This window comes from Abramis brama (assembly GCF_963993115.1).
Source record: "Abramis brama genome assembly, chromosome: 2".
NCBI lineage: Eukaryota > Metazoa > Chordata > Actinopteri > Cypriniformes > Leuciscidae > Abramis > Abramis brama.
In genome coordinates, this window is record NC_139964.1 from 5,923,298 (window position 1) to 5,943,702 (window position 20,405).

A 20,405-nucleotide genomic window follows, 5' to 3' on the forward strand; every position below is an offset into this window, starting at 1 on the left:
AAAGGCTATTGTTCACATCATCATCATTTGCCTCTAGTCCTGTTTGGGACATAGGCCGTCAACAAGAGCTCTCCAATAGTTCCGGTCCTGGGCCAGTCTCTCCAGTTGTCCCCATGATAGTCCCATTTTCTTGGATTCTGCCTCCAAGTCGCGTCGCCAGGTTTTTCGGGGGCGGCCTCTTTTTCTCTTGCCTTGAGGGTTCCAGGTGAGCGCCTGTCTGGTGATGCTGTTAGCAGGTTTCTGGAGGGTATGGAGGGTATGGCCAATCCAGCGCCATCTTCTGTGGAGGATTTCTTTCTCTACAGGCTGCTGTCTGGTTCTCTCCCACAGTTCCCTGTTACTGATGGTAACTGGCCATCTGATCCGTAGTATTCGCCTGAGGCAGGTGTTGATGAACGTCTGGATTCTCTTCATGGTTGAGGCTGTTGTTTCCCATGTTTCTACTCAATATAGGAGTATTGGCTTCACAATGATATTGAAGAGTTTGAGCTTGTTGTGGATGGTCAGGGCACTGGAGTTCCATCCCTTCTTCGGCTGCTGGAAAGCTGTTCTTGCCTTGCCGATACGCACTCATACATCTGCATCGGTACCTCCCTGCTTGTCAAAGATGCTGCCAAGGTAGGTGAAACTCTCCACCTCCTCCAGCGCTTCGTCTTCCAGCTTGATGGGTGCTGTGTCGGCTGCGTTGACCTTGAGGACCTTGGTCTTCCCTTTGTGGATGTTCAGCCCAATGCCTAAGGAGTTCTCTGTCACAGTGTTGGTCTTCTCCTGCATCTGTTGCTGGGTGTGCGAGAGAAGTGCCAGGTCATCGGCAAAGTAGAGGTCGTCCAGCTGTTTCCATAGGGTCCACTGAATACCGTGCCTTCTCCGTGCTGTTGATGTCCTCATGACCCAGTCTATGCACTCTCAGAAAATAAAGTACATAATTGTACCTTTAGGGGTACAATGGCTTGTCACTGGGGCTGTACCCTCAAGGGTACAAAATTGTACCTTAACCTTTGAAAGAAAGGGTACATATATGTACCTTTTAATGCATTCAATTTTTGATCCTCAAAAAGGTACATATATGTACCTTGAGGTCCAACAGCAAAAACTCAAATGTCATTTGAACTCTGCTGGGAGTTTATATGACTCCAGACTCAAGAGTGTTAACATATGAGTGTTAAATTAACACTCAAGAGTGTTAAAGTTAATGATCTAATTAAGTGATTAATTGAGTGATGATTGACCATTATTGAAGACACCTGATGTTAACAAGCAGAATCACTGAAGGAGAAAATCTCAATTTTTAAGACACCGTTATGGAGATCAGTGTTTGCTTTAGTTGGTCTCTTGACCCTTAAATCATTAACTTTAGAGTTTGTTTGGCTGTTGTATCTGAGTTATAACTGCCAAATGAACAAAGAGAAAAGTTGATCAGGTGGTGTTGGTGATGTTTTGACATAATCATAATTTGACCTGAATCACTGAACTCATTTACCCCCGGTTTCACAGACAAGGCTTAAACCTAGTCCCAGACTAAAATGCATGTTTGAGCTGTATTAACTAAAGGCAACGTGCACTGATATATCTTAAAATATGGCAGTGCCATTGTTTTGTTTCAAGATGGACACCAGTAATGTTTTTTTCTAAGGCACATTTATAAAAGCCTCTTAAAAGCCCTAATTGAACTAAGGCCTAATCCTGGCTTAATCTAAGCCCTGTCTGTGAAACTGGGCCTTAGAGTTTAATCTCTGACTTAAAAGTATATTGTTGATTACAGCAACCCTGTGATTCTACAGCAAAAGATTCTCAGCATTTTCAATATAATCTAAAATATTTTTTTAAAAAAGTTGTTCTGATCAAAAGAAAATTAATTTATGTAGACACACTGACATCAATAATCAGCCTGTGAATCTCAACAATGGTGGCAATAATAAAGCATGTTGCAGTGCATTCTGGGTGCCACCAATCAAAACTCATTAATGGCTCCCATCATGCATTGCGTTATGAATAAATTATGATCTGAATGGTCTCACTAATTTCCTTTTCCTAATTGAATAAACTGTTTTTCACCATTGTTGAGATTCATACACTGATTCTTGATGTCTGTGTGTGCCTTAAAGAAATATTTGTTTTGTCAGAACAACTTTTAAGATTTCCTTTAGATTATTTAGAAAATTCTGGATCTTATTCTGTAGAATCACACTGATGATGTAATCAACAATATACATTTAAGTCAGAGATTAGACTCTAAATGAGTTCAGTGAATCAGGTCAAATTATGATTATGTCAAAACATAACCAACACCACCCGATCAACTTTTCTCTTTGTTTGTCTGAGAGTTATACAAAAAAACAAACTAAATCTAAAGTTATCAGTTTAAGGGTCAAGAGCCCAACTAAAGCAAACACTTGTCACCATAACGGTGTCTTAAAATTAAATTTTTCTCCTTCAGTGATTCTGCTTGTTAACATCAGGTGTCTTCAATAATGGTCAATCATCATGCAATGAATCACTTAATTAGCTCATTAACTTTAACACTCTTGAGTGTTCATATACACTCATATTTTAACACTTTAACACTCTTGAGTCTGGAGCCATTTAAACTCCCAGGGGAGTTAATTTAACACTGTGTTTTTGCTGTGTTATAATGATTTAATATCAGCAAATTGACTTACAAAACTTTTATTTCCTTTATTTCAAGGTTACTCAAATATAGTTATAAGTTAAAATCTACCTTAAATGATTAAGGTATCATTAGAACCTTTAAAAAAAAAACATTTTTTTACAAAAAAATAAAAATAAATTACTTAGCAGAGGCTGTCTTTTGATATTGTACCTTCACCTTTAAACGAAACGGTACATATATGTACCTTTTAATGCTTGGGAACATATATGTACCTTTTTGACCCTCAAAAAGGTACATATATGTTCCTTGGGGGACAGAAATGGACTCCTACTGTACCCCTATTTCTGAGAGTGTGGTAAGCATAAACAGGAAAGGAGAAAGCAGGCACCTCTGTCTTACGCCAGTCCGCACTCGGAAGTTGTCCGTGGCTTGTGTGCCGTGGATCACTCTGCAGGACAGTCCTTCGTATGAGTTCCGGATGATATCGGTGATCTTTATGGGTACTCCATAATGTCGTAGAAGCTTCCAGAGTGTCTGCCTGTCCACACTGTCAAATTCTTTCTCGTAGTCAATGAACAGATTGTTCACATAGGTCTAGTTTTATTACACACATAACACATCAGATTACTCGATTATTCGTCAAAATAACTTGATTACCAAAAAAAATTTAAACATCCTTAGATAAGTTTCAAAATGCTACTGCATTATTTTATATTTTGTGTCTTTCAGTCGAATAAAATACTATTTTTTCAGTCATATATTTCATCATTGAAGATTTCATAAAAATAATTATAAAGTTAAGTTAAAATATCATCTTGTCTTTTTATCGTGAACCCAATATTGTGTATCCTCAAACTAAGTGTTTCGTCACAACCCTAATAATTATAAATCATTGATACTAAAATAAGACTGGTGTAGCATCTTGGGCCAAAAACAAACCAGCTACTTGCTGGTCATACCAGCTTAATGTGGTCATGCTGGTTTTTGGAACATAATATGGTGAACCAGCTAGAATCCAGCTTCAACCGGATTTTCAAACAGGGAATGCACATTTATTTGGTTTTTCATCTGTATCTATTAAACTGTTTATCTTCTTCACCTGCTCGTGTGTAAAGATGATCGTCACCGGCTCAGACAGCTGTTTGGTTTCTGGATTACTGACGACGACCGTCACCACCTTCGAGTTGAGCTGATAAGTGATGTTTCTCTCTCTATCGTCTGATCTCTCTCTGCTCATCGTGTGAAACTGATTGCTGGATGAGTTCATATCTTTACAACTGACCAGCGCCACAAATGCAAAACCTAAAAGACAACAACATTTACATCGGGTCTTGAATGCACTGATGCTTTCATAAGTACATGCATATGTGTATTTGTACCAGGATATGATTTCCCTATAACTGTTTCCCAGCTGGTGTTGAAGAAGGCGGAGTCTGTGCTCAGAGTGACACGCCCACTGGGCGGAGTCTGATTCCGTGTGACTGCAACCTCAGCGACTGTGATGCACATGATCATACAGAACAACTGCTTTCAGTACTTCCAGTACTCAATATCGGTTTCATTTTATGCACATTTGAAACACAGTATTTCCATTCATCAACACAATGAGAAAATGTGTAAACTGTAAATATTTGCGTCTCACAGGTGTTGTGCGTCTCCGTCCTGGTCACAGGCTCTTTAAGCTGAGGTCCGATCAGATGCATGCTGTTCTCCACCGTGAACAGAAACTGACTCAACGTCTCGCCGTCAGCGATGTTCCCATCCGACAGCAGATCATTGGAGGAATTGCAAAAGTTCTGTGAAATTAATTTCATTCAGCCACTGTGCAAGTGCATGTACACAAACTACTATGAGAATATATCATGCAGTGTGTTTTTAACCTCCAGTAACTTCTCCCCGGTGAAATGTTCTCCCTGTGTGTTATTCAGAGACTCACAGCTGTTCTTCATCAGTGACATCAAATGCTTCAACTGAAAGAAGACACAGAAATCAAATTCTATGGGCATCTTTAATGTTAGTTGTAATCTTATATTTACTCACAATGTACATTCGTTGAAAGTTTACTTGTAATATTCCAAGACCTTAACTTTCGGCAAATATCAAAAACGTCTCCGCGTGATTACGTCATAAGTACGTATGCCAACTAGTCCAATAGGAAGAATGAGCATCAAGGGCGGGTTACGTCATGACCAGGAAAGGATAAAAGCACATCTTGTTTTAGACAGCTTCTAGAGCCGAAGCAAAGTCGATCACAGGGATGCAGGAAGTATGGCAGGGTGACGCATCGTCTCGTTCCCTTCTCAGGGAACTAGAGTTACAGTCGTAACCTGAGACGTTCCCTTTCGAGGGAACTCGCGATGCGTCAACGGCGCTTTGGGAACGAGAATACTAGGGCTGTGCGATATATATCGTGAGATTGTTATGCGCATCTCGTCAGTAAAGCCGGTTCCTTGATTAGTAGTAAATCGCCATCACCTGCTTTCAGATGGAGCGGCATTTACTACAAAGAGCCGTAGTTAACTGACAAGCTGAGCCATATCGCATCAATATCGCGGACGTATCGCCAGCGATAATTAATGCGATATGGCTCAGCTTGTCAGTTAACTACGGCTCTTTGTACACAGCAAAAACTCCAGTGTTAAATTAACACTCCTGGGAGTGTATGAGTCCACACTCAAGAGTGTTTAAGTTAATGATATAATTAAGTGATTAATTTAGTGATGATTGAACGTTATTGAAGACACCTGATGTTAACAAGCAGAATCACTGAAGGAGAAAATCTCAAATTGTAAGTTACCGTTATGACGATCAATGGTTGCTTTAGTTGGACTCTTGACCCATATATTATTAACTTTAGATTTTGTTTGTCTGTTGTTTCTGAATTATAATCACCAGTTGAACAAAGAAAAAAGTGATCTGATGGTGTTGGTTATATTATGACAATCATCATTTGAACTTGATCACTGAACTCATTAAAATCCTTCTTTCTGACTTCGATTTATGTTGTTGGTTACAGCATAACTGTGAATCTGCATAAATGCCCAGAATTTTTTATATAATATAAAGGATTTCTTAAAAGTTTAAGAACTTTAACACCGGGGCGTGGAAAGCCGCAATGGCCGCCACGTAAACCTTTAAGGTAGAAGGACATAGACCTGATCCAAAGCGATCTTAGAGAAACTCAAGTACTGTACTAACTGAGCAGTTAACTATTGTGCCCCCTGTCTGAGACAGAAGGTCTCTCCTGATCGGGATCTCCAAGGCCGTCGAGGAGATAAATTAGGTCCGCAAACCAAATCTGACTCGGCCAACATGGTGCTACTAGTAGTAGGTTTACTCCGTCCTGGCAGACTCTCTCCAAAACTCCTGGAAGCAGATCAACAGGGGGAAAAGTGTACAGACATAGCCTCGGCCATGTCTGTACCATAGCGTCCAGCCCCAGCGGACAGAGTGGACAGTGCGTCGTGTACTGAGACATGAACAGATCCACTTCTGCTTGACCGTAAAATTCCCATATCTGCTCCACCACCTCGGGGTGAAGCCTCCAATCCCCTGGCCTCAGCCCCTGCCTCGACAGGGTGTCTGTTTCTATATTTTGGCACCCCGGGATATACACTGCCCTCAGGGAGAGTATCTTCCCTAAAGACCACAGGAGGATCTGGTGCGCCAGTTTGCAGTGTGGACGCGAACGCAGACCCCCCTGACGATTTATGTAAGAGACCACGGATGTGTTGTCTGTACAGACAAGCACATGATGGCCCCTCAAGTCTGGGAGAAAATGCTTCAACGCATTGAAGACTGCCATCATCTCCAGGCAGTTGATGTGCCAAGAAAGATGATGACTCCTCCACAGACCCTGAGCTGTGCGGCCTTCCATTACCGCTTCCCAGCTGGTGAGGGAAGCATCTGTCGAGATCGCAACTCGATGGCATAGAGCTCCCAACACCGGACCCTGGGATAGGAACCAGTGTTTCCTCCATATAACCAAGGCACGAAGACACCGTCGCGTGATCTTGATCGTACAAAGTGGGTTTTACCCTCGGGGAGAACCCTCTGGTTCTGAGCCACCACTGCAAGGGTCTCAAGTACAGTAGGCCAAAGGGTATCACATTGGACGCTGCTGCAATGAGGCCCTGAGGCCCTGCAATGAGGAACTGTTTCACAGTGCGTGACTGGCCTAGCTTCAACTCCTTTGTGGCTGTGAGGATAGCAGCTACACAAACGGGCGATAGATTGGCTCGCATCGTGACTAAATCCCATACCACACCAAGGAAAGTGGTTCTCTGTAGTGGAGAAAGCACACTCTTCTTGGCATTGAGTCTCAACTCCAACTTTATCATGTGAGCAAGAACCACATCTCAATGACGAACCTCTAACTGCTCTGACTCCGCTAGAATCAGCCAGTCGTCGATGTAGTTCAGAATGCATATGCCCTGCAGCCTGAGCGGGGCCAGAGCTGCATCTACGCACTTCGTGAACGTGCAGGGTGATAGAGCTAGACCGAATGGAAGCACCGGATATTGGTATTCTTTGCCCCTGAAAGAAAACCGCAGGAACTTCCTATGCTGAGGGAGGATGGAGCAATGGAAGTAAGTGTCTTTTAACCCCCTGAGGTCGGCTGTCGCGCCGGCGCGATAGGCTCGTTTTTTTCCTTATCAGTGCAACAGAGACGAAAAATACTCTGTTGATTTCGATCTTACATACTTGTGTTTGACATCACTCGATCCTATTAAGTGTGTATTATTTTTGTGTATACTCACAATAAAAACAAAGTGTTGTTCTTTTTGCCAAATAAAGAAAAATAAACATGATGCGAGTTCTGCTTTCTCTCTGTCAGTGTAGTCCATTCTGAAACGCGCCCGAAAATGAACTGTAACTCAGCGAATTCTCAGTCAAACAGGCATACAGACACACAGGCATGAAGCTTGTTCTCTTCTTTTAAATGAAGTAATTTTTATATAAAAAAAATATTCTCAGTTTATGTAATATGTATGAAAAGAGAGAGATGTCAGTCGTTCTCATCTCAGCTCATTAAGTTTTAATGTGACTCCACCCACGGAGAGCGCGCGCTATTCTATCCGGCTTTGGAATAGGTCAGTTCTATATCTGCTTTCTTCTAATTGCAAGTGTCTGTACACGCTGAATGAATGAACGCACAGATGCGCGCTGTTATGTCGCTACAGCTGGCAAAAAGACTGTTTAAACATGAATCGCGTTTCTGTGTGTGAATGAATGAACAGCTTTTACCAAACTCTATTGCTATACTGAGATGAGTAAAAATCGGATAGATTATAGTAAGTAAGTAAGTTTTTACTGTAAAATACTGCCACATCAAATAAGCTTAATGTTGCCAATTTCTGCTCATATGAATTGAATTAGGTATGATAAAATGTATACTTTAGTCTTTACAAAGAAAGATTACACTGGAAATATTTTTACAATTTTAATTGTTGTAGTAATTGTATAACCTTTTTAATAAAATAGCCACAAAAAAAAAAAAATATATATATATATATATATATATACATACAAGGATAGATGTAAACAAAATCTTAAAAGGTCATTATAAGCCTTCTCTTTAAATAATTTTATTATGCTTTATTAGTGACACATTTGGGTAGAGAATATATTCCAAATCTGAAAATACAGTATGAGAATTAACTGCACAATTACTAGAAATGTTTACCTTGGATATTATACAATTTGCAAGCACAATTTGTGGAAAAAACAACAACAACTGTGAACCAATTATATATATATATATTGTCCTTGCATTCTTTCTTGTGGCTCAGTCACACACCTGAATGAAAGGCTCATTACGTATGCAGCCTCATTATGCCGGGGCATTGTCTCCTCAGGTGTGAATCACGCCCACCCGCATATTGCCTTTCCAAACAAAAAGTGTCGTACAAAATTTAAATCAATGTATTGTTTTATGTGAATGATTAGGAAGGATGATTTTCACATCATTTTGAAGAAAAAACTCTAGGTGACAAAATGCATTATTCAGAAGTCTTATTGACACATATTTAGTATGTGTTTTGTGGCCTTATTTCAGACATTTTCATTTTTTGTTTTTTCAATAACCATGCATAAACATTATTTTCTCAAAAATACAAACATGTACATACATGTTGCTCACATATTATGGTAGCCCTGTTTGTGCTAAGAGTGTAATTACACTTTTGCCATTAATATGTTTATAAGCAACTGAAAAAAGCACAAATGTAAGAGCATGTCAGAACATCTCAAGGACCACAAGAACAGCTTAGACCCCAGAGGGTTAAATCTATCGTGACAAACCAGTCCTCGGATCTGATTTGAGTCACGATCTGTTTGAGTGTGAGCATCTTGAACTTGAGTTTCATGACTGCACGATTCAACACACGAAGATCTAAAATGGGACGCAACCCCCCATCCTTTTTTGGAACAATAAAGTAGCGGCTGTAAAACCCTGATTCTCTGTCGGGCGAGTACACCTGCTCAATAGCTCCTTTTGCTAATAGAGACTCCGAGGCACCAAGGGTGGCGGGGTTGGCAGAACAGTCCCCTGAGGAAGTGAAAAGAGGTGATGAATATGGTTTGTTCCACGATCTACATAGCTCACTATGCAGATTGGGAAAGAATGGAAGCGCTCGTGAGGGAGATGATATATTAGACTGTAAAAAGCGCCCGTCAAGCTTGCTTTTAGGACGAGCGCCTTTTTTCTCTGCTGGCCAGTCAATCTTTAATTTGTCAACAGCACAAGTTATCACCTCCACTAGCTCATCATATGCAGGAGAAGAAGATGGCAAATCTTCTTCTCTCGTGTTTGTGTCACTACCAGCCACGCTCAGTACATCTCTACATCCTCGGAGCTAGAGCACTGAAGCATGGGGCTCTCTTCCCGGATGGAAGAAGCCGCAGGTCGGGCTTCCGACAAAGGCAAGAGAGCACTGGATCCCTCGGGTAAGGGAGAAGATAAGGCAGAGCCCGCCTCCAACCCCGCCGAGAAATCCATTTGCGAACCCCAGGTCTGCATTCTCCGTGCTGCCTCAGCAGCAGCAGCTGCACCCCAAGGTTCGCAAACCTGACCACTCTCATCAAATAGGGACAGGCGGGAGCGGAGCATGCGGAGCATGTGGAGCGGGAGATGCTCACAATGCTGACAGTCAGCCCCCTCGAAGGCCGACATAGCATGCTCCACTACCAAAAAAACTACACAAAGATCCCCCCCTGTGTATCCCCACCCGTAAGGGGCCGTTCGGTATTTATGGAAGGGGCCACCGGAGGAAAATAGGGGAGGGTCATGTCTTTTTATTCTTTGTTGAGGGGAGAGTCATCCAACTTTTTTTAGTCTAGGGGGAGGGTCACCCAACTTTTATATTCATGAAAACAGCAACATTTCAAAGTGGCTTGTTTGGTGCTATTTTTTTCCATTTAGCTCCATGTTGATCTCGCATTATCAGCCCCCCTTCGATATCAGACTGGTCTGACCCAACAAAAATCCAGTTTGGCGCTGTTTGACAGTGTCCGCGCACTTCAGTTCACGCTTAGAAAAAGTGTATCATGTCAGAACAGAATGCCAAAGAAATGTTTACCCGGCAAAGCTTTAAAGCACGAGCAAATAATGAACTTTTGTGATTGCGAATAAGTGCACAGTGTCCTGTGAGTGTAACTCTACCACTGCATTAACATGTGATGTGAATGTACGTCGAGTTTTACAGTATTGGGACTGAGAACTGCAGCTGATAGAATGTGCGCTGTAGCGCGATACTACCATATTTTAGTTTCCATTCTTATTTTGTTTCCACGATGTGTAAGATGTAGGGCTACCACATCTTTAAATTACTATTAGTATTATTTAAGTTAACATAATAAAATACGTAGACCTACACCACAAAAACTAGTTGAGGATAAATTCGTTAAAATTGGGCGATTCAGTGTTATGGACGTGACATTTGCAGTCAAAACTTGAAATATAAATTCTCAGAAAATGCATTTAATACCAATATTTTGAAACGTCTGAAAGGAGTCAAGACATTAGAAAAATATCAGTCTACACATGCGTTTTATATTTAATATGAGGGAAATACACATGTGACGTGACACAAACATCTTTAACTTTTAGGTGGCAAAATATTTTTAGTAATTCTATAAATTACACTGTGCAAACCGAAAGATATATACCCACCGGATGAATAAAGATCGGCCTCCACAGAACATAAAATATTATTTTTATTTTATTTTTCGTGTTCGCATTTATGTGGAAAAAAACAAAAACAAAAAAACAATGTTATACGGGCGTGACAGTTCTCCATTACAGACATGACTGCTTTGAAAGCGACTTTAAAATTTTCACAGAGACCTCTAACAGAAAGCACAAAGCCTTTCTTTAAAGTGAATTTCGTTTTTTTATTAATTGTATCTTAATTTTAATCAATGTTTCATCTGGATTTAATAAATAAGAAGTATAGTAGAAAATAGATAATCATGACACGGAGGCGCGGGCGAGTGAACTGGACTCGTCTCATAAATGAACCGAAACTCAGCGTAAGGTATGCTACTTGCCTCACAGACCTCAGAAATATATAGAAAGCTTGAAATGTCTACTTTTAAACAGAAAAATTCAAAACGAAGGAAAACAGACTTTCTGCTTATGAAATGTGCATTTCTCTCTGGCACGTTCTGAGAAGATCGCGACGCATCGTCAACTTCATCTTTGCAGTCGACACAGAAAACACTTGTTTATAAATAAATAATTAAAATGTCTCCTTGCTATATTTGACATATTAATAATCATTACTTTTGCCGGTTCTTTGTGACAGCTTTTAGATGCTTTGTTGGCAGCGCCACCCACATGTTGAACGAGTCACACCGCATCAGCACCGAAAACATGATTTTTTTTTTCAAATCTAAAATCAAAAATCGTGATACGAACCGAATCGTAGGTTTGTCTATCGTTACAGCCCTGGTAAGATGGGAAAGCAAGAGTTTATGGTTTTAAAAAAAAAAGAATGGCTATCTGAACATCTTTGCCAAGCGCAAACCACAGAAGTAGGCTAATCAATAAATTATCGGGGAGGGTCATGCCTTTTTTCACAATCATTTTGGAGGGTCATAGAAAAATGTATTGCTGGCGAAGGGAGGGTCATGTCTTTTTTGACAACAGATCTCAAAACTCCTCCGGTGGCCCATTAAATAAAAAACGAACAGTTCCTAAGGAAACGAGGGCAGGGAGGAACACACCCTTGAATAGCTGCGCCATGACTTTCAATAGATACATGAAAAACAAACAATAAATATACACAGCAAAAACTCCAGTGTTAAATTAACACTCCTGGGAGTGTATATGAGTCCACACTCAAGAGTGTAAAGTGTTAAAATATGAGTGTTAAATTAACACTCAAGAGTGTTGAAGTTAATGAGATAATTAAGTGATTAATTGAGTGATGATTGAGCATTATTGAAGACACCTGATGTTAACAAGCAGAATCACTGAAGGAGAAAATCACAAATTGTAAGTTACCATTATGGTGATGGGTGTTTACTTTAGTTGGACTCTTGACCCTTATATGTTTACTTTAGATTTTGTTTGACTGTTGTATCTGAGTTATAACCGCCAGATGAACATAGAAAAAAGTGATCTGATGGTGTTGGTTATATTATGACATTCATCATTTGATCACTGAACTCTTTAAGATCCTTATTTCTGACATAGATGTATGTTGTTGATCACAGAATGACTGTGAATCTGCATAAATATCCAGAATTTTAGATATAATACAAAGGATTTCTTAAAAGTTGTTTAAAAAAACAACAACTTGCTTTTAGGCACACACAGACGTCAAGATTCAGTCAATGCATTTCAACAATGGTGACGAGCAGAATATTCAATTAGGAAAAGTAAATTACAAAGACAATTCAGATGATAATTTATTCATACCGCAATGAATGATGGGAGCCATTAATGAGTTGTGATTGGTGGCAGCCACTGCAACATGCTTTATTATTGTCACCATTGTTGAGATTCACAGGCTGATTATTGATGTCTGTGTTTCTAATTAAATTCATTTGAAAGTCTTTTGATCAGAACGATGTTTAGTAATTATTTTGGACTATATGATAAATACTGAAAATCATATGCTGTAGAATCACAGAGCTGCTGTAATTAACAAGTTAAACCAAACTATCTCAATAAGTTTAATTTTTCGGATCACAACATGATTATGTCAAACATAACCAACACCATCAGATCACATTTTTTCTTTGTTCATCTGACTGTTATAAATCAATAATTGCAGACAAGCAACATTTAAAGTAAACATATAAGGGTCAAGAGCCCAACTAAAGCAAACATTGATCGCTATAACGGTGGCTTACAATTTGTGATTTTCTCCTTCAGTGATTCTGCTTGTTAACATCAGGTGTCTTCAATAATGCTCAATCATCACTAAATTAATCACTTAATTATCTCATTAACTTTAACACTCTTGAGTGTTAATTTAGCATTCATATTTTAACACTTTACACTCTTGAGTGTGGACTCATATACACTCCCAGGAGTGTTAATTTAACACTGGAGTTTTTGCTGTGTACAGACAGTTTTGACATAGAGCGTTTGCTGAGGCACAAAAGCTAGCGCCGGTTGCACCGGATGTGCTTTTATCCTTTCCTGGTCATGACGTCACCCGCCCGTGAAGCTTATTCTTCCTATTGGACTAGTTGACATACGTGCTTCAGACGTAATCACATGGAGGCGTTCCCAAAGCGTCACTGACACATCGCAAGCCCCCTTGAAAGGGAACTAAAAAATTTTTTCATTTGTCTCTTTATTCTATTGTATTTATTTGTGCTATTGTTTGCAATTTGTATATTTGTTCTTATTTTATTACTGACTGTTTACTTGTCTTTCTTTGATAATTTTATAAAAAGTTTAAAATAAAGCCTACCTGTGCTGTGTGTAATCAATATTTCAAACAATTATGAGACAATAATAAAAAAAAACCTATATGGCAGTTTTTTCCCTGTGGTATCGAAAATGGTATTGAATATCGTTAATTTTCAAGGTATCATATCAAAGTTAGATACGATAACTTCGATAACACAAAGAAATGAGAACACATCAAATATGAATGATATATGAACATTAAATGCTATTTTAAGAATGTTTTATCTTAACATAACATAATAATATTAATAATATAATTATAACAATCATAAGCAGAAGTACACATTATACCTTCTTTGGTGTGTGTTCTGCATCAGGCTGAGGTTTAAACTGATCACAGTCCATTTCTGTGCACAACATCGGGAAAGATCAAAATAACTAAAAAGACTACAGTGCACTGATTAAAATGAGTAAAATTTACAACAATTTTTTTAAAGGGGGGGTGAAATGCTATTTCATGCATACTGAGTTTTTTACACAGTTAAAGAGTTGGATTCCCATGCTAAACATGGTCAAAGTTAAAAAAAATTAAGTTGTATGTTTGATGGAGTATGTCTGTGCCAAAAATACTCCTTCTGGTTTGTCACAAGTTTCGGAAAGTTTTTTTCGAGTATGGGCATGTGTTACGTCAGATGCGGCGGAATTTCCTTATACAGGTCCTAAGGGCACTTCTCCCGGAAGGGCGCGTGCGCACCCGTAGACCAGAGCGAGAGAGCGAAAGCAGGAAAAGGGAGGAGATAAGGCAGAGCCCGTCTCCAACCCCGCCGAGAGATCCATTTGCGAACCCCAGGTCTGCATTCTCCGTGCTGCCTCAGCAGCAGCAGGTCCTACACCCCGAGGTTCGCAAACATGACCACTCTCATCAAATAGGGACAGGCGGGAGCGGAATGCCATACTAAGGGCACTTCTCCCGGAAGGGCGCGTGCGCACCTGTAGACCAGAGCGAGAGAGCGAAAGCAGTACGCCCATCAAAGCGCTGTGCTCGGCTTTAGGGAAGTATTTGCCAGATTTGCAGATTGTCTAACGCTTAACCCTTTAGGCGCCAAGGTTTTTTTGAAAAAATGCTGGATTTTGACATTCAAATTTAAAAAGCTTGTGGCTTGAAAGGGCTTAAAGATAGAGATCTACTGTAAATTAGAAAAATGTTGGGGATGACTGAAAGTTTATGTGGGGTGTAAATATACTCATCTAATTTGCATATTATGACGTCATCAGGGGCGGCCCTCTTGAATTTCATAATATTCAGGAAATAGTATACAGCAAAAACTCCAGTGTTAAATGAACTCTCCAGGGAGTTTATATGGCTCCAGATTCAAGAGTGTTAAAGTGTTAAAATATGAGTGTTAAATTAACACTTAAGAGTGTTAAAGTTAATGAGATAATTAACACTGATCACCACAATTGTGACTTAAACTTGTGATTTTTCTCCTTCAGTGATTCTGCTTGTTAACATCAGGTGTCTTCAATAATGGTCAATCATCACTCAATGAATCACTTAATTAGCTCATTAACTTTAACACTCAAATTTTAACACTTGAACACTCTTGAGTCTGGAGCCATATAAACTCCCAGGAGAGTTAATTTAACACTGGAGTTTTTGCTGTGTAGATATTGAACTGATGTTTGAACATGATGTTTATTTTTTTTATCCTCATTCCAAATGAGAAAAGAGGAAACCAACAATAACAGGCGAAAGTACTAAATTATGGTGGAGAGTTCCTGCCTCAAGTGGAGGAGTTCAAGTATCTTGGGGTCTTGTTCACGAGTGAGGGAAGGATGGAACGGGAGATTGACAGGCGGATCGGTGCTGCTTCTGCAGTAATGCGGTCGATGTACCGGTCTGTCGTGGTAAAGAAAGAGCTGAGCCGCAAGGCGAAGCTCTCGATTTACCGGTCAATCTACGTTCCTACTCTCACCTATGGTCATGAGCTTTGGGTCATGACCGAAAGGACAAGATCCCGGATACAGGCGGCCGGAATGAGCTTTCTCCGCAGGGTGGCTGGGCGATCCCTTAGAGATAGGGTGAGAAGCTCGGTCACTCGGGAGGAGCTCAGAGTAGAGCCGCTGCTCCTCCACATCGAGAGGGGCCAGCTGAGGTGGCTCGGGCATCTTTTCCGGGTGCCTCCTGGACGCCTTCCCGGGAAGGTGTTCCGGGCATGTCCCACCGGGAGGAGACCCCGGGGAAGACCTAGGACACGCTGGACGGACTATGTCTCCCGGCTGGCCTGGGAACGCCTCGGTGTCCCCCCGGAAGAGCTGGAGGAAGTGTCTAGGGAGAGGGAAGTCTGGGCATCCCTGCTTAGACTGCTGCCCCCGCGACCCGGCCCCGGATAAGCGGAAGAAGATGGATGGATGGATGGAGTACTAAATTATTACTATACTATATAGTAGTAAAACGCATGTGAACAGTAGCCTACTTTTTGATCAGTTCATCAGTAATATTCAGGAAATAGTAGATATTGAATTGATGTTGGAATTTATTTACATGCTTTTTTTTGTCTTTTTATCCTCATTCCAAATGATCAGAAAAGAGGAAACCAACAATAAAATAGGAGAAAGTACTAAATTATTACTATATTACAATACTTTAGTAGTAAAACACATGTGAACAGTATCCTGCTTTTTGATCTGTTCATCAGTAATATTCAGGAAAAAATATATATGGAGTGTTTTTTGTTTTTTTTTGGTCATTTTATCCTCATTCCAAAGGATCACTGCCACCCCCATACCCGTTGGGCAAATGGTCAAAATGATCTGTTCTCTTACGAGAGGTCTCTAGTACTGCGTTGAAAACGCTAGGGGAAAAACCTCTTTTCCACGAGATACTGAAGCAAAAAATTATCCTTTAATTTTGAATTATTGTAAAGCGCGTTGCAGCAGCACGCAGCCATAGGCGAGACGGCTCGCTCGCTCATTGGCTGCTCTGCGGCAACTGGGAGGCCTACGTGAAACGGGCGTGGCCTAGCCCTATAAAGGGAGCTCGAAAAGGCTGATTCACTGATTTTTCATCTTTTCAGCGAAGCTCACGCATCGTTGGATCACGAGAGAAGCACAGCGCGTCGTCTGAGAAAGCACCTTCAGCGGGACGAGCCACTCCAGAAGCTGCTGGCCAACGCCGCCTTCACCGCCGTACCTGCTGCGCTATCCGGCGCCTATATCCTTTTCTCTATACTGTGTTATTTGTGTATGTACCATTTTGCACTAAAAGAGCCGGGCGTCTTTTTCAAGACGCCCCCCCTTTCCTAGAGGATCTCGCAGCTCTCGCGCTCACTGACGGCGACCGCCCTCACTCCGAGCCAATTGCCTATGGTGACTATAGTACACGCTTGCCTGCAACCGAACACCGTTTCTACGGTTCCTGTGCGTCACTGGCGAAAGGAGAATGGAGTGTTTTAGCCCCGCTGAAAACCGGGCGATATCCACTCTTCTCACATTCTGGCACTTTCAGGCGACTGAAAATGTCAGTATTGCATGTTGTGCTACCCGCATGCCTGCAAACAAACGGCAGTGTGGATAATACTCGCGCTACTGAATGTCTATGTATCTTCACTGTGGCCCAGTGGTAGATTCTCAGGCTTTCGCGCATTATGCCGCCAAATGCAAATCACTCTGTCAGTTCCCTGAGAGGCAACTGCAGATGTGTTTTTGCAGCCGACGAGCACGTGGTACATCCCGCGCTCGACTAGCCGCCGCCCCGCTCCGCGTGGGTCACGGCCAAGGATTTCGGTGAAGCCCGAAGCTATCCTAGCACGCCTAGGAAAGCGTCGGTGTCCGAGCCCCACTGTGGCCGGACTTCCACGGAAGCCCGTCGCTCGTTCAGTCCCAAGAAATGTGACTGTTCCAGTGTATTCTGCAGTGCACAGCTGCCCGCTTGCCTGCACACAAAAGCCTTTTTACAGCTACCCAGATAAATCCCATAGGATGTATCGTCTGGTGTCCCGGCCACGGCCGATGGTGCTATATGTGTAGAGCAGATGCCCACTGCCTAGTGCCCATCCCTACACACAAGCACAGCCCTTCACACAGGGCCCGCGCTCATAAATTCGAATCAGGTCGATCGCGCACACAACATAGTAAACGTGCCCACTGCCTAGTGCCCACAAACACTATGTTCTGCATATCTCATGGTTTCTGTAAAGACGAAACCTGTGTGCATTCACTCTGCTCAGGCAGACAGTGCGCTCACTGCAGTAAATGTGCCCGCTCTCCCGCACCCACATTCACTCACAGACATTATATGTCCTACGGGACTCGCCTAGCCCTCCCTCGCTCGGTTAAACACCGCAGCGGGGTCGAGCGCGGGCATTCTGCCCGCTGTGATCAGCGCGCTTCCCCCTCAAATGTCACAGGCATAACGCCTATGTTACAGCGCACCAGAGTGCCTCTGCCGCCAAACGAGCAGGGCGCGCTTCGCATGCTTCAAGTGTAGAGCAGATGCCCACTGTCTAGTGCCCATCCCTACGCACATGCACAGCCCTTCACACAGGGCCCGCGCTCATAAAATCGACTCAGGTCGGTCACGCATTCAACATAGTACCCGGCCACGGCCGATGGTGCTATAAATGTAGAGCAGATGCCCACTGTCCAGTGCCCATCCCTACACACAGGCACAGCCCTTCACACAGGGCTCGTGCCTATAGATCGACTCAGGTCGATCGCGCACCCAACATAGTAAACGTGCCCACTACCCAGTGCCCACAAACACTATGTTATGCATGTCACACGGTTTCTGTAAAAACGAAACCCGTGCGCGCTCGCTCTGCTCAGGCGGATAGCGCGTCCAAAGCAGTAAATGTGCCCGCTCCCCCGAGCCCACACTTACTCACAGACATCATGAGTTCTACGGGACTCACTCAGCCCTCCCTCACTCGGTAAAGCCGTAGTAGGGTCGAGGGCGAGCGCTCTGCCCGCTGTGATCAGCGCGCTCCCCGCCTCGAATGTCACAGGCGTAACGCCTACATTACAGCACACCGAAGCGCTTCTGTCGCCCAGCGAACAGAGCGCGCTTCGCATCCAACCCTTAGCCAACCATGCAGATGCATGGGCAGCGCTTCCATGGGTTTTGGAGTGGGTGCTAGACATTATAAAGAAAGGCTACTCGCTACAGTTTTTGTCAACGTCCTCGCCGCCTCACAGCACGCGTCGAAACTACAGTGAATTCAGAAGTAGCACACCTACTTCGTGCCGAAATGTCAAAACTGATGAGCAAAGGGGCTATAGACCCTGTATCTCAAGCTCAAAGCGAAGGGGGGCTGTACAGCAGATACTTCCTGGTTCCCAAAAAAGACAGGGGTCTCAGACCCATACTGGATCTAAGACAGCTGATCAAAGCATTAGTGAAACACAGTTTCAAAATGCTCACGACCAGAAAAATCCTCGCGCATATTCGCAGAGGAGACTGGTTTATGTCGATAGATCTGAAGGACGCGTATTTTCAAATACAAATAGCATCACGTCACAGGCAATACTTGAGATTCGCCTTCGAGGGCCAGACATACCAGTATACAGTCCTGCCGTTCGGCTTGTCCCTAGCACCTCGTACATTTCCGAAGTGCATGGATGCAGCGCTCGCACCTCTCAAACTTCGAGGCATGCGAGTGCTGAACTATTTGGACGACTGACTGATTCTAGCTCAATCACGATCAGAGCTCGTGGAGCACAGGACCATTTTACTCGATCACCTCGAGAATCTTGGTCTCAGAGTCAATTGGACGAAGAGTTCTCTGAACCCCAGTCAAACGATATCGTTTCTGGGCACAGTTCTGGACTCGCAGTCTATGATAGCACGGCTGTCACCACAGCGCGTGCTAGACATTCAGCGCACAGCGAGCTCTTTCCGCTGCGGCGCGACCGTCCCGCTCAGATGCTCAAATTTCAAAGGATGCTAGGTCTCATGGCCTCAGCATCATCAGTTCTTCAGCTGGGCTTGCTCCGCATGCGCCCTCTGCAGTTCTGGTTAAAAGCGCGAGTGCCGCGCAGAGCATGGGCATCCGGTCAGCTGCGTCTCAAGGTCAATCAGAGCTGTGTGGCAGCTCTGAAACCTTGGAAAGTAAGCGACTGGTACCAATCAGGTGTAAGCCTGGGGACTTCCTCAAGAGTAATGGTGGTGTCGACAGATGCCTCCACCTCGGGATGGGGAGCGCTGCTCGAGGGCAGTTCGTTCTTCGGCCTATGGTCAGAACGGGAGAAGCTCCAACATATCAACTGCCTGGAAATGTTGGCAGTGGACAACGCGTTGACGCGTTTTTCGCCCCCAAATCAAGGGCCACCACGTCTTAGTCCGCTCGGACAACATGTCTGTGGTGTCCTATATAAATCGCCAGGGCGGTCTCAGATCCCGAAACCTATACAGGCTGGCAGAACGCCTCCTGATATGGGCTCAGCGCAACTTGCGCTCGATGAGAGCAGTGCACGTGCCTGGGCTCCAGAATTTGGGACCAGACAGACTGTCCAGGGACAACATTCCTACGAGTGAATGGTCTCTACACCCGCAAACAGTCCAGCTGTTGTGGGAGAGATTCGGCAGAGCGGAGGTGGACCTGTTCGCGTCTCACGAAAACGCTCACTGCCCCGCGTTCTTTTCCAAGAGCGAGAGCGCGCTGTCCCGAACGTGGCAGCGCTGTCCACTCTACGCTTTTTCCCCCGTCTCTCTCCTGCCCCAGGTGATAGAACGGATCAGGGAAACAAAATGCTCAGTGCTGCTTGTAGCACCATTCTGGGAGAACCAACCATGGTTCCCAGTTCTGATGCAGTTAGCAGACACTGCCCCATGGCCAGTGCCATTGAGGAGGGACCTCCTCTCTCAGGCCAGGGGTTCGATTTGGCATCCTCACCCGGGAATTGTGGTTCCACGTGTGGGCGCTC

At 43.1% G+C, this 20,405-nt stretch overlaps 1 protein-coding gene across 1 annotated transcript in view; it reads right to left on the bottom strand.

The window, feature by feature from the left end:
• LOC311077547 (adhesion G protein-coupled receptor E5-like) overlaps positions 1-20,405 on the bottom strand; it is a 77,474-nt gene that overhangs the window by 14,000 nt on the left and 43,069 nt on the right. The window contains exons 4-8 of the mRNA XM_084106077.1: positions 13,833-13,888; positions 4,492-4,581; positions 4,254-4,407; positions 3,991-4,107; positions 3,711-3,913 (exon numbers count right to left, since the gene is read on the bottom strand). Coding sequence (XP_083962203.1) covers positions 3,711-3,913; positions 3,991-4,107; positions 4,254-4,407; positions 4,492-4,581; positions 13,833-13,888 — 620 coding nt within the window. The remainder of the gene's footprint in view (positions 1-3,710; positions 3,914-3,990; positions 4,108-4,253; positions 4,408-4,491; positions 4,582-13,832; positions 13,889-20,405) is intronic.